We start from the raw sequence: 15,186 nt of genomic DNA, 5'->3' as shown, positions 1-15,186 counted from the left end.
TAAAAACTGATATTATGATTCCACTAGGAGCCTTACCAAGAGAGGCCATGATCCCAGAATTCTCCTCCATGACATCCTTATGCAGAGCTCTCTGGTCAGGATCCAGCAACTCCCACTCCTCATCCGTGAAACAAACAGCAACATCTTCAAAGCACACTGGACCCTAAAATAAGAAGGGAAATGTCCTCCTCTGAGACAACACTGTTGTTCACCACCACTCCTTGAGCTAGGACATTGTTCCACCCCTTGGCATCTGTCCCCACAATGCAGCTTCCCCTGACCTGATCTGGTTCCACAGCCACTGCTTCCATTCTGTCCCCATTCAGAGATGGATGAAGAGGTCTAGCCAGTATCACTGTGTCACCTGCAAGAGGAAAAAGGTAAGGGGGAGGCCCAGAGTGCCTTCTTGTCTCGCAGGTAAATCAGTGCATCTCAAACTACACAGGGGCCTTTGAGAAAGTCTCGCCTGCTGAGTGCATTTGGATATTTGGGTGCATTAGAGATGTTATGTGTGAAAAAATATATCTTCCCTCCTATGATGAGTTGGAAAACCAACAGAATGAGACCAAACAGAGAAACACCACCTTCCTCCTTACCCAGTGGCCTCTCTCTGGTGTTCAGCGGAGGCCTCTTTGCCTCAGAAGAAATCTGGTCCATTTCTGCAAAGAGATCCTTTCCCTGAAAAAGAAACAAGGATTCAAAAGAGAGAATGGGGAGAAGGATTTAAAAATGAATGTCAGAGAGAATTCCGGCTGATCGCGGGAGCGAAGACAAGCGGGATTTCTCTCTGGAGAGGGAATCCAGCTCTTGGGAGGAAAAAGGGGGTGCTGCAAGGGCGCCGCAGCCCCCTAAAACACCCCTGGAAGGAGATCCAGGGGGCAGGATCCCGGCACAGCCGTTTTGCGATTCCCCCAACCGCCAGGTAGCCTCCTTTGGAGGCGATGAAAACATTAATGAAATGTTTAAAAAAGATGTATTAGAAAGAGGTTTTACCGACAAGGAATCAAAATATCAATTGGAAGTACTGAATAATGACGTAAATTTTTGTCTAAAATGTATAAATTATTATTGGAATGGTATACAAAGGACGAGGAGGTTAAATCGGTTATGATCCATTGGGCCAAAGATTTTGGATATAATATACAATTTAAAGACTGGGTTAAATTGTGGAATGAAGGACTGAAATTTACTGCGTGTACTATAATAAAGGAAAATGTGATGTGTCCATATCCTTCTGCAGCCCTTGTGTATAAAGTTGTCTGAAATATCTCTGGAAGCAGTTCCTAATCTCAATTGGATTATAAATATTCTTTCCATCCACTTCTAGGTTTGTAACCGTATTCAATTTTTGTCTCTTTTTTATTTGCCAAGCCAACAATTTACCACATTTATCTGCAGATTCAAAAGTCTTTTGTCTCATTTGCTTAATTTTCCATTCTATTTCTTGATTCATCAACTCCATATATTTTGTTTGATATAACTTAAATTCTCTCAGAATCTCCTGCGATTTTGGTTTTGATCTTAATTTCCTTTCCCCATCTTTTATCTTCTCCAAAATTTTTCCTTTCTTTTCATTTTGGCTTTTCTTCTTTATTGCATTTTGTTGTATCAAGAGTCCTCTCACAACGGCTTTACTTGCGTCCCAGATTATTCTTTTTTTCTACATTAGTCTTCATATTAATTTCAAAATAGTCTTTCAAAGTTTTCTGGGCCTTTTTGCAAACTTCCTCGTCTCCAAATAAGGTGTCATTCATCCTCCATCTGAAGGTGCCAGTTGTTGTTTGCTTCATCACCATCTTTACCGCGTTGTGGTCGGAGCAGGTTTTTGAGCAGATTTCAACTTTTTTTTATCTTTGGTGTCATTCCTCTAGTAACCCAAATTTGATCAATTCTAGTCCATGTCATTTTGGCTTCAGAAAAGAAGGTTCCCTCTCTTTCAAGAGGGTGTTTTATTCTCCAAATGTCAACCAAGTCCATATTGTCAGTCATTTCAAAAAAGGTTTTTGGTAGTCTTCCATCTTTTGTGACTACTTGTCTTTGAGCTTTATCCATATTTGTCGATACCACTCCATTCATGTCCCCCATCAAAATTAGATTATAGTCCATATAGTCCATCAGTATCTCATGCAACTTCTTAAAAAACTCAGCTTTCCCTTCGTTTGGTGCATAAATTCCCACAATCAAAAATTTCTCTCCTTGAACTTGAATTTCAATTGTCAAATATCTTCCTTGATCATCTTTGAAAATTAATTTCGGTTGCAATCTTTCCTTTGCATATATCACCACTCCTCTTTTTTTTACTCTGTCAGAGGATATAAATTCTTGTCCCAATCTTTTATTGATAAGTAATTTCCTGTGTGACCTCGTCACATGCGTCTCTTGTAAACAAATCAAGTCCAATTGCTCTTTTTTTAATATGTGAAAAACACTTTTTCTCTTCCGGGGAATGTTAAGACCATTGCAATTCCAACTTAGAAGTTGCAGAGCCATGATGGGGCTATTTGTTCTTCCCTCCTACTGCTCCAAGTTGTTGTTCTTCTTCTGTCGGTTGTTTCAATCCGTATGGTAAGTTTGCTATGTCCAGAATTCCTTTTCCTGAAGAAAGTGGTTCTTGTCCCGAATCCACCTCCTTCTGGAGATCCTCTTCGTGTTCTCCTAAGAACTTTATCGCCCACTGTCTTTATTCTTCTTTTCCTTCCCTTGTACTTAAAAGATAGGCCTTGAGGAAATTCCCACCTAAATGGTATGCTGTTTCTTTTCAGTAATACCACCAGATCCTTGTACTGACCTCTTGCATCCAGGATATATTTTGGAATATCTTTAAAAATTTCCACGAAAGAATCTTCAATTTGCAGAGTTCTTTGATAGTGCAGGTTCAAAATTTTGTCCCTCTCTTCCTTTGATCTTAAAGTTATCAAACAGTCTCTTGCCTTGTTCCTTCTTTGTCTTGTACCCAGTCTGTATGCACTCTCTATCTTAAATTCTTCCTTCTCCAAATCCTGTTGCCAAAAATCCAAAAACTCTTTTGTTAAGTAGTCCACCAGGTTGTCCCCTTCACTTTCAGGTACTGATCTGATCCTTAAATTCCTCTTTCCTTTGCATCTCAATCATAGACAATGTCAGATCATGATCCTCCAATTTCCTGAATACCGGTGGGAACATTTCGTCAGCAGCAGCTGCAATTTCTTTGGCCTCCTTGGCTATCTTTCGAGTGGTGGATGATTCCTCAAGCAATTTTCCAATTGACTCTGTGTTAGAATTCACCTTATTTCCAAGTTCAATTATACTTTTAGTGTTTAAATCAATTTTTCCTGAGATCTCAGCTACTTTCTTATTGGTTTCGGCAACTTGTTTACTGGTCTCTGCGCCTTGCTTTGTTAGCTGTTCCAAAGAGTCATTAATTTTCCCAAGTGCTTTCGCAAGCGCATCTTCAGAAGACATAGCTCTTGCTTTTATCTGTGGGACAGCAGCTGTTCCAGTGGCTCCGGATGTAGAAGCCCTTCTTTGTTTCAAAATATCGGTCTTATATTGTCTGCCGGATCTCAGGATTTTTTCCTGTAATTCTCCTTTCTCTTTGTCATCTGCCATAACACTATCTTACAGTCAAGGTCATTCCCACACTCATAAACTTGTTTCACAGTAACTCAGCAGGCTATAATCCAATTGTTGCTGAAACCATCCAAATCTCCTCTAGAGGGCGAAATATCTAAATTCTCTTTGCAATTTTTAGCATAAAGACATTCTTACATAGAAAACAGTCCCCAAGTCTCTTAAAAGTTTCTTAAGGAGCCACAATGTTAATATCCTTCAAAAACCTTCTGACTGCAACAAAGTCAAAATATTTTCCAGGGACAATGTATCCTTCCAGGCTCAGAGTTAATTTTCCAGATACTTTTTTACCTTAACGTATTGACAGTCTGCAGCCGGCTTCTCTTCTCCGGCAGTCCGTTCCCAGAGTTGAAATACAGCGGTATAAACTTTAATTTATTTCTGTAAATGCAGGCATTTAATGTACACTTTCTTCCCCCCCACTCCTGCCTGTGGAGGAGAGGTCCCGATCTCTTTAATGGTGGATTGCTTATCCAACAACAAAGTCTTCAAAAGTTACATCTTAACAGTCCTTTGCTTTTATCTTACTGCAGAGCAGAAAGGCAGACTTCCTTTGTAATCCTTTTCCGTCTCGGTGCCAAGATTCTTTAAACTTAACTTCCAATTAATCTTTAAGCCTTTATCCTACTCACGGATAGTAGTTTCTATTAGCTCCAATTCTCAGGAAGAAATCAGCGCTCTCCGCTAATGGCGACGCGGCTTCACTCCGCAGGCTGTTCCGTAGCCTTTAAAAAGGCTCCTTCACAGCTTTGGGGGGGGGGGGCGCAAAGGTGCCCACCGAGTCTCCGGTTCACAGGCTTCGCGCCTGTGACTTTTTAGAGTCCCCGCTTCGCCGTGGCTGCAGGACCCGAACCCGCGGAGCAGATCTCCCTCGGGAGCTCTGAGGGAAATCCGCCATTAAGCGATGGCGCTAACAGGAAGTCCAGCAATGGATTGAAAAAGATATCACAGGAAAGCAAAAGAGTCTTAAACCAGGAAATAACAGAACAAGAAATAGAAGGTGCCATTCAAAACATGGCATTGGGCAAATCTCCAGGACCGGATGGACTGACTTCCAGATACTATAAAGTTTTGAAGGAGTGGTTATTACAACCTTTGAAGGAAGTTTGTAATGAAAGTTTGGAGGGGAAAAGGGCACCAGATACGTGGAAAGAGGCTTATATTACACTCATACCAAAGACAGAGACTGAAAAGACTCAACTTAAAAACTACCGCCCCATTTCGCTTTTAAATGTGGATTACAAAATTATTGCTGACATTTTAGCAAAGAGATTGAAAATAGTATTGATGGAGGAGATTCATAGAGATCAAGCGGGCTTTCTCCCGAGAAGACATTTGTCAGACAATGTAAGGAACATAATTGATATTTTGGAAAAGTTGGAAGTGAATATAAATACTAAAGCAGTTCTGATATTTGTGGATGCTGAGAAAGCCTTTGACAATATTTCTTGGAGTTTCATGATGAAGAACCTCTGGGGGATGGGGGTAGGCCAAGGGTTTGAAAATGGTATAGGTGCAATATACTCTGAACAAAAAGCAAAGTTGATTGTAAATAATGTGGTTACAGAAGAATTTAAGATAGAAAAAGGGACACGTCAGGGATGCCCAATCTCTCCATTACTTTTTATATCAGTCCTGGAGGTTTTGCTGAACATGATCAGAAGGGACCAGTTGGTTAAAGGAGTGCAGGTCGGAGCCAAACAGTACAAATTGAGAGCATTTGCAGATGACTTGGTACTTACACTACAAGAGCCTGAATCTAGTACGAAGAGGGTTTTAGAATTAATTCAAGAGTTTGGTCAAGTGGCAGGATTTAAATTGAATAAGTTAAAAACTAAGGTATTGGAGAAAAACTTAACATCCTTTGAAAAAGAGAAGTTTCAGAATGTGACAGGATTAACTGTGGTTAAGAAAGTGAAGTATTTGGGAATAAATATGACAGCTAAGAATGTGAACTTATTTAAAGACAATTATGAGAAATCTTGGACAGAAGTTAAAAAAGACTTAGAAATTTGGTCAAATCCAAAGCTTTCCTTGTTTGGTCGAATAGTGGTTATAAAGATGAATGTATTGCCTAGAATGTTGTTTCTGTTTCAAACATTGCAAATAGTGGACAAGATGGATTGTTTCAAGAAGTGGCAGAAAGACATTTCGAAATTTGTCTGGCAGGGCAAGAAACCCAGAATTAAATTTAAGATTTTAACTGATGCAAAGGAAAGGGGGGGATTTGCCCTGCCAGACTTTAAAATTTATTATGAATCAGCAGCTTTCTGCTGGTTGAAGGACTGGCTACTTCTTGAGAACACAGACATTTTGGATTTAGAAGGTTTTAACAACACTTTTGGGTGGCATGCATATTTGTGGTATGACAAGGTTAAAGCTCATAAACGCTTTAAAAATCATATTGTCAGAAAAGCATTATATAATGTCTGGACTAGATACAAAGATTTGTTGGAAAATAAAACTCCAAGGTGGTTGTCGCCAATGGAGGCAAAAGCTGTTAAAAAGCTTAATATGGAGCCTAAATGGCCGAGATATTGGGAAATTTTGGAACAAGAAGGGGACAGATTGAAATTGCGGAGTTTTGAGAAACTAAAAGGAAAAGTGAGAGATTGGCTTCATTACTATCAAATAATGGAGGTTTTTAAGATGGACAGGAAAATTGGCTTCCAGGTGGAAAAATCAAAAATGGAGACTGAATTGTTAGAATCCAGTACTAAAAATCTGTCAAAAATGTATTATTTGCTGTTGAAATGGAATACACAAGATGAAACGGTTAAATCAGCAATGATTAAGTGGGCACAGGATATTGGTCATAACATTATGTTTGCTGACTGGGAAAAGTTGTGGACCACCGGGATGAAATTTACCGCATGTAATGCCCTACGAGAAAATATTATGAAAATGATTTATAGGTGGTACATGACTCCAGTCAAGCTTGCAAAAATTTATCACCTGCCTGATAATAAATGTTGGAAATGTAAAGAAAATGAAGGTACATTCTTTCACCTCTGGTGGACGTGCCCAAAGATTAAGGCATTCTGGGAAATGATTTATAATGAATTGAAAAAGGTATTTAAATATACCTTCCTGAAGAAGCCAGAGGCCTTTCTTTTGGGTATTGTCGGCCAAGTGGTGCCAAAGAAAGATAGAACATTCTTTATGTATGCTACAACAGCAGCAAGAATACTCATCGCAAAGTACTGGAAGACACAAGACCTACCCACCTTGGAAGAATGGCAGATGAAGGTGATAGACTACATGGGAATGGCAGAGATGACGAGCAGAATCCGAAACCAGGGAAGAGAAACAGTGGAAGAAGATTGTAAAAAATTTAAGGACTATTTAAAGAAATACTGCAAAATTAATGAATGTTAGAATGACGCTGGATTAGAAAATATGTGGTTATAAGCGGTAATGGATAAGTTAAAAAGAAAAAGAAAGGTTAAAATTAAGTGAAAAATAAGGGAAGGATTTGCTGAAGAGTAATTTAGAAATTGGAATACAGAAAGGGGAGGTAAGAGGAAGTCGGGGAAGTAAGTTATAAGAAAATAAGGGTTGAAATTATACTTGTTTTTTATACTTTTTGTTTGTCATTTTTATTGCATTGTTCTGTTTTGTCTTTGTTGTTATAAAAAACTTTTGAAACTTTAATTTAAAAAATTATATTAAAAAAGGAAAATGTGATGAAAATGATATATAGATGGTATGTAACACCAGTAAAATCAGCAAAAATTTATAAAGTAAGTAATAAATGTTGGAAGTGTAAAGAAAAAGAAGGAACATTTTACCATATGTGGTGGGAGTGTAAAAAAGTGAAATGCTTTTGGGAAAGGATATATAATGAGTTACAAAAGATGTTGAAATATACATTTGTTAAGAAACCAGAAGCATTTCTATTAGGAATAATAGGAAATGAAATTAATAAGAAAGAATGGAAGTTATTTTTATACGCAGTAACGGCAGCAAGAATACTAATGGCCCAAAAATGGAAACAAGAAGAATTACCTATGATTGAAAAATGGAGAATGAAATTTATGGAATACGCAGAACTTGATAAATTAACAGGAAGGATCAGGAACCGACGAGACCAGAGATTCACTGAAGACTGGATTAAATTTACAAATTATATGAAAACTATATGTGATGGCCAGATCACATTTGTAAGCTTTCAGGAAGCTCTGTGAGAATGTATGGTAGAAATATTGTTTAAAAAATAAGGTAAATTAAGATATTATTGTAGTGCAATATTAAATTAAGAAATGTGCAAGAAGTGATCAAGACGGAGAATTATCAGACATGTTGATGGAAGCAAAAAAAAAAGGCGAAAGATTTATACGATCTGAGGTGAAACTTTTGGAACAAGAAGGAGACAAATTGAAACTGCAGAGTTTTGAAAATTTAAAAAAACAAAGTGAGAGATTGGCTTCATTACTATCAGATAATGGAGGCATATAATTTGGATAGGAAAATTGGCTTCCAGGTGGAAAAGTCAAAATTAGAAACAGAACTGTTAGAACCCAAAACTAAGAATTTGTCAAAAATGTATAACTTGCTGTTGAAATGGAATACTCAGGATGAAACGGTTAAATCTGTTATGATTAAATGGGCACAGGATGTTGGACATAACATAATGTTTGCTGACTGGGAACAGTTGTGGACCACAGGTATGAAATTTAGGGCATGTAATGCCTTAAGAGAGAATTTTATGAAAATGATATACAGGTGGTACATGACACCAGTCAAGCTTGCAAAAATCTACCATTTGCCCGATAATAAATGTTGGAAATGTAAAGAAACTGAGGGTACATTCTTTCACCTTTGGTGGACGTGCCCTAGGATTAAGGCTTTCTGGGAAATGGTATATAACGAATTGAAAAAGGTATTTAAATATACCTTTCTGAAGAAACCAGAGGCCTTTCTCCTGGGCATAGTCGGCCAATTGGTGCCAAAGAAAGATAGAACTTTTTTATGTACGCTACAACAGCAGCAAGAATACTCATTGCAAAATATTGGAAGACACAAGATCTACCCACCTTGGAAGAATGGCAGATGAAGGTGATTGACTACATGGAATTGGCGGAAATGACTGGCCGAATTCGAGACCAGGGAGAAGAGTCGGTGAAAGGAGACTGGAAGAAATTTAAAGACTATCTACAGAAATATTGTAAAATTAATGAATGTTAGAAGGATGTTGGATCGAAAATAAGTGGTTTCCTGCTGTAATGCTTTAAGAGATATGAAAATAATAAGGTTTCACAAATGGGTAAAGGTTTAATGGTAAGAAGAAGAAGAAGAAGAAGAAGAAGAAGAAGAAGAAGAAGAAGAAGAGTTTGGATTTGATATCCCGCCTTTCACTCCCTTTAAGGAGTCTCAAAGCGGCTCACATTCTCCTTTTCCCTTCCTCCCCCACAACAAACACTCTGTGAGGTGAGTGGGGCTGAGAGACTTCAGAGAAGTGTGACTGGCCCAAGGTCACCCAGCAGCTGCAGGTGGAGGAGTGGAGACGCAAACCTGGTTCACCCGATTACGAGACTACCACTCTTAACCACTACACCACACTGGCTCTTAACCACTACACCGCACTGTTGCTGAACTAACAAATTGAACTGGAATACAAAAAAGGGAGGTATGAGGAGGTCTGGGGAAATAAGCGTATGGAAGATATGTTATGAAAATTAATGTGTTTTTAACTTTTTATTTTGTATGTTTCTTTTTATTTTTCACTTTTCCTGTTATATTTTGAAAAACTTTAATAAAATATCTTTTAAAAAAAAGATGTTGGTGATAAATTGGATGTTTTGTTTTGTATAGTTTTATATTGGAAAACTAATAAAAATATATATTAAAAAAATAAAGAATAAAAAATGAATGTCAGGGCCAAGAGCTTTAAGGATGTCAGAACTCATTCCATGGATGCCTTCCCAGAAAAAAAAATGAGCCATCAGTAGAGCATGATGGGATGTTTTCTGTCCTGTTTGGAGCCCCTTGGGAGTATCCAGAGGAAAGTCTCTCTCACCTGCTTTCTCTCCTCTGCCTGACTCAGGAGAAAACCTTCGGCCAGGGCCACCGCCTGGGAACTGGTCTCCGCTCCGCAGTCCCTCACCCAGCTCTCCATCTCCGGGGGAAGGACAGCCAGGAACTGCTCCAAGATCACCAGGTCCAGCATCTCAGCTTTCGTGTGCCTTTCTGGCTTCAGCCACTGATGGCAAAGGTGGTAGAGTCGGCTGCAAACCTCTCGGGGTCCCTTGGCCTCCTGGCAGCAGAACTGCCTCACCTGCTGGCTCTGCACCTCTGAGCGGAGGGAGTCCACCTCACCATGGATCTTCTGCACAGAGTTTTCCCAGAATCCCCCACTGCTCCCAGTTTGGATGACATGGCCTCTTCCTGCTCCAGGGCCAGCTGAGTCTTGCTCATCCATCTGTGCTCTGAGGGAGCCTCTGAGAGATCGGAAGGAACCCTTTGGTCTTCTGCCAAGTTCTGTCCGTCTTAATGAGAGGCTCTAGCAAATCCTACAAAGCAAATACATTCTTCAGTTACGAAAGCTGTCTAATATCAGGAGAAGAAAAAGGTTCCCTGAGCAAGCATGGATGAATCTTGGAGGGAACCAGGGCTGGACTGCACCACAGCCCAAACCATGAGCTATTTTATTTATTTAAATATCTATAACACTTTATATTTTAAAGAGAAATCTCAAAGTGGTTTACAGCATATTAAATCTGTGGGGATAATTGGGGAGTTAGAAGAAGATATATTATTGAATGATATGCTTCCTAACATGCACTAGCAAGTTCCATATTCTAGCAGAGTTCCATACATCCCCCTTTTTTAGATTACGCAGCGATCAGCTTGTTGCTGACTCATCTGAGTCTTACTATTAAAGATTCCTTCCTGGTAAAATCCCTTGCAATCCCTCTTAAATGAATAAGCACAATAATCTGATTCACGTTAATATAAAAGTAGTTTACTCACAGATTTATTCAGGTTCACAGACATATCCCTGAAGGCAGGCTTAGGTTACATAACAATTAGAACTATTCCATAAAGAAGTTAGTCCCCTAATGTGTTCACTGCAGGAATCTTGTACTTGACTGCAGATTCACATCCCACAAAATCAATAAAATAGAAATAAAACCATTGGAAGAAAGTCAAATATATAGTCTATAGTCAAAGCAACATAGCAGAAAACAAATATTCTTATAAAGATGTCAAAATAAAACCTTACAAAGGAGGTCAACTACAGAATAGATATTTAACACAGTAGGGCAGGGTGAGTCTGGGCCTCACCCCCTAGGCCTTTCTAAAAAGGAGATGGAAGAGGAGGAGGAGGAGGAGGAAGAAGAAGAAAGAGGAGGAGGAGGAGGAAGAAGAGGAGGAGGAAGAGGAGGAAGCAGCCTCTAACTCTCCTAGAAGGAAGATTGCAATGCAAAATGCGGAGGGAACGGAAGGGATTTCTGTGAGATGAATCAGCCTGGTTTCTCCTGCCTTCCAGTCAATGCATGAAGTCAGAACTGACTGACAAGGGAGTCATTTGTATCTTTGGAATAATGGATGCTTGGCTCTAGTGGGGGTCCTCACCTGGGGGTCCTCAGGAGTTGTTCTCCCCACCCCCACTGCCCTGCTTCTGTCTCCTTTTCTTGCACTTGGACTCTCTGCTGTTTTCCAGACAGACTCCTGGGTGGGGTCCCTTTTTCTTTGCTCCGAGGGCCAGGAATGTATCTGGCCAATCCCTGAGGGCCAAGTGGGCGGGGCCAAAGACATCTCCCTTGAAATTTAGGCTGGCAATTTATTATGATTATTCTATTAGATAGCTTAACACACGCACAGCCACTGATGCCAAAGTCCCTGGAGGCTCAGTGAGTAGCAGCGCCCATTTCCGGCTGCTTTGCCAGCAACAATCCCTTTGGGAGAGAGAGGATGTGGTCCTGGGATGCCCTGCTCTGGGTGCGAGGGGATTGCTGCAGTGGCCTCCGTGGGGAGCTGCCCTGGGAGACACTGGGAAACTGGTCCCCAATGCAGCAGCCAGACTATGGGCTGGGATCCCTCTCCTTATTCCTGGCCTTTCTCTCCCACCTTTTTTTTGGGGGGGGGCTAGTCCACCTCCTCGTCCAGCTTTGGAAAACCATTTGCACGTTTCCTCTGTTGTGCAATGACGCTGAGTTAAAGTCCTAGGGACTCCTTTGTGTAAAGAAGGGAGATTTCGGGGGAGTAATTTTTTTCTGAAAGGCCAAATGAAACATTCAGTTTTTTTCTGAAAGGGGAGAGGCAGAAAGCCAAATGAGTTTGGGATCCTCTGATCTCCAGGAAGGAGAGCGTGGCAGACCCGGCCCCTCCCTGGCAGGACCCTCTCCTCCTCCCTGACTTGGGGTCCCCCCCCCTGCAGGAGCAGATCTGGCCCCCCAGGCCCCCTCCCCTGCTGCAGCCCTGGGACCCCCGTCTCCCCACTGCACCCTCTGGGGGGAGAGAGAGGAGACTCACCAGATCCCAGGAGGGGAGAGCGAGGCAGCCCTTGCAGGAGAGACACCGAAGCAGGAAAGGACTGGGGAGGGAGGGAGGGGCCTTGGCTCTGGAGGACCTGCCCCCCCTTGCTTCCTGGTCTCTCTAGGAAGGCAGCTCGGTTCCCTTTAACCCTTGCCAAGCCGAGTCCCTCCAGCTCAGCCCTCTCTCCCTTGGCAGAACCTCAGATTCTTATCATTTTTTATGGATTAAGGGGGGCAGCTGCCCCCCTGGCTCCGCCAATGCCCAGATATCCTTTTGGGGGGTGAGGCTCCTGGCTGGACTCTGAGCATCTCCCTCCCTTGGCCAGAAACCAGAGGAAGAGCCTGCAGGGAAAATAATAATAATAATAATAATAATTTATTATTTATACCCCGCCCATCTGGCTGAGTTTCCTCTGCCACTCTGGGCGGCTCCCAATCAGTGTTAAAAACAGTACAGCATTACATATTAAAAACTTCCCTGAACAGGGCTGCCTTAAGATGTCTTCTGAATGTCAGGTAATTCTTTATCTCTTTGACATCTGATGGGAGGGCGTTCCACAGGGCGGGCGCCACTACCGAGAAGGACCTCTGTCTGGTTCCCTGTAGCCTCATTTCTCGCAATGAGGGAACCGCCAGAAGGCCCTCGGCGCTGGATCTCAGGAAAAGGGCTTTGCAGGAGGCAAGGAAGCTCCTCCTGGAATTCAGGAGTGGAGAGATAGGAGGGGATCCCAGGGTCATCTAGTCCAACCCCCAGCAATGCAGGAATCTCAGCTCAAGCATCCATGGCAGATGGCCGTCAGATCTCTGCTGAGAAACCTCCAAGGAAGGAGAGTCCCCCACCTCCCAAGGGAGACCTTTCCCCTGCCCAACTGCTCTTAGGTGTCCCTCAAGGCAGCGGGTCCTGAGTTCTAGCCCTGCTGAAACAATCACACTGGCTGCCAAGGAGGAACCAAGCGAATATCATAATAAATAAATCCCATTCTCATCATAAATGAGTAATGCTTTCTTGTGCATGCTTTTTCTGTCTAATAATTCTTATGCATGCTTGTTATGCTAATATACAAAAGTGTATCATTTCCCTTTCCAGAAATGCTGAATTGCTAATTCAAGGGACACTGAATTCCTTGCAGAGATGACAGGACAGCTTTCCAGATTAGTTAGCTGGGAGTGAGACAGTTGGCAGAGTGGCATTGGGCTCTCTAAGATGACAGCTACTACAGGAGTTGCTTTCTTGAGCCTTTTTAGCACTGCAATACCTTTTGTTTTGTTTTGTTTTGTAAGATTCATTTTTAAGTCATGGCCGTGTGTGAGCAAATACTCCACATCTGCCAAGCTTTCAGGAGCAGGACTAAGGGGTGAAATGAAGCCCCCCAGATCCCCGAAGGTTGAGGGAAAGGGTCTATCTCCCTTCTTCCTTGTCATTATTAGTTCTTTCCACCTAAGAAATGGGAAGAAAGCAGCTGCTCATGCTAAGTGCAGCGTTTGTTGGGTTGGAGATTCATGAGCTGACGATGGTAGGATTTGTCAGCAATAAATATTATTTGTTCTTATCTGTAAGTGACGTCACATTTGAAACAATACAGCACCAGTCAAAGGGAATTTCCTAGGAAGAGTTTTATTCCGTCTCACCTGCAATCATGTGTGCTGAACACACAGAAACACATACAGTGGTACCTCTGGTTACAAACTTAATTCATTCCGGAGGTCTGTTCTTAACCTGAGACTGTTCTTAACCAGAGACGTGCTTTCGCTAATCGGGCCTCTTGCTGCCGCTGCACCGCCAGCACACGATTTCCATTCTCATCCTGGGACAAAGTGCTCAACTCAAAGTAACTCTTCCAGGTTAGGAGAGTTTGTAACCGAAGCGTTTGTAACCTGAGGCGTTTGTAACTTAGGGTACCACTGTGATGGTAAATTACTGGGAGTTACAGTCTCCAAATAACACTGAACACATGCAAGCAGATTAATGGCATGAATTCCCCACCTTTCTTATAAAAAATAATAATACACTGGTACCTCTACTTATGCTCCCCTTGTTACCTATCCTTAGGGATACGCACGAGGCAAACCCAGGAGTGTCTTTCTGGGTTTCATCCCGCGCATATGCGCATAAGCAATCTACACATAAGCACATGGCGCCTCCGGTTGAGACCTCGGGATCCGACCAGAGCTCCGGAACAGAACCCGTGTGCAACTAGAGATACCACTGTATTACTTTTATTTTCACAGCACAAAAGATAATTTTAAAGAAAGCAATGACCACAACAGTAAACAACAAATAACTTGTCCTGGTGAAATTGAAGACTTTCATCCTGCCATGTGTTAAAGTTTCATTTGATTATTCTAAAAGATCATGGCACATTTTGCCATTAGTGCTGGGTGGATTCTTGCAACAGTCTTAACAATTCATGTATTTAATCAACATTGGCCAAGTATTATAAAAGGAATATGGATTATGTTCCCCCACCTTCTTGATTTCCCCCGGCAAACAAAATTTAATATACTTAAATTGCGGAGCCCAGAACTGAACACAGTATTATCTGGGATACAATTTACAATGAGTTTAAAAATATGTTTAAATTAACATTTCGTAAAAAGCCATAAGCTTTTCTCTTAGGAATCCTTGAGGATGAGATCCCCAAGTTCTGAAGAAGTTACTTTATGTGTGCCACCACAGCAGTGAGAATATTGTTAGCACAAAACTGGAAAGGAAACCAAATTCCAATGAAGAGGGAGTGGCAAATTAAGTTGAAAGTTGATGGAATAGGAAGAGATGGATAAGCGGACAGGGCAGTTTTGAGGACTTTTAACCTTTTCCCAAAGGGGGAGGTTTAGAGGTCCGCACCTTTCAATATCAAAAGAAATTTCATTTATAATTTTATTCAAATTTAATTTTACAATTTGATCTATATCTAAAGAAATCACTATACCCAAGTATTTAATAAAGTCTTTGCACATCCGAAACTGATGGTTTCTATACAATGCAGCCCTTGGCCCTATCAGTAAAATCTCTGATTTTGTCCAATTTATGGAATATCCCGATATTCTGCCAAAGGTTTTTATTTCCTCCATAATTTTCAGAATTCTATCTTCTGGT

The 15,186-nt window shown here is 41.2% G+C and overlaps 2 protein-coding genes across 2 annotated transcripts in view; both read right to left on the bottom strand.

The window, feature by feature from the left end:
* The window catches only part of LOC310843314 (uncharacterized protein), a 79,119-nt gene extending 66,990 nt beyond the window's left edge, over window positions 1-12,129 (bottom strand). The window contains exon 1 of the mRNA XM_083736476.1: window positions 12,088-12,129. The gene's annotated coding sequence lies outside the window, so the exon portion shown is untranslated. The remainder of the gene's footprint in view (window positions 1-12,087) is intronic.
* LOC310843378 (uncharacterized protein) overlaps window positions 1-15,186 on the bottom strand; it is a 48,964-nt gene that overhangs the window by 3,715 nt on the left and 30,063 nt on the right. Inside the window, exons 2-5 of the mRNA XM_083736677.1 lie at window positions 9,629-10,121; window positions 597-678; window positions 282-364; window positions 37-163 (exon numbers count right to left, since the gene is read on the bottom strand). Of these exons, the coding sequence (XP_083592803.1) occupies window positions 37-163; window positions 282-364; window positions 597-678; window positions 9,629-10,030 (694 nt within the window). The 5' untranslated portion in view covers window positions 10,031-10,121. The remainder of the gene's footprint in view (window positions 1-36; window positions 164-281; window positions 365-596; window positions 679-9,628; window positions 10,122-15,186) is intronic.

This window comes from Podarcis gaigeae, assembly GCF_964106915.1.
Source record: "Podarcis gaigeae genome assembly, chromosome: 4".
Taxonomy (NCBI): Eukaryota; Metazoa; Chordata; class Lepidosauria; order Squamata; family Lacertidae; genus Podarcis; species Podarcis gaigeae.
This window is presented reverse-complemented; position numbering and strand designations above follow the sequence as displayed.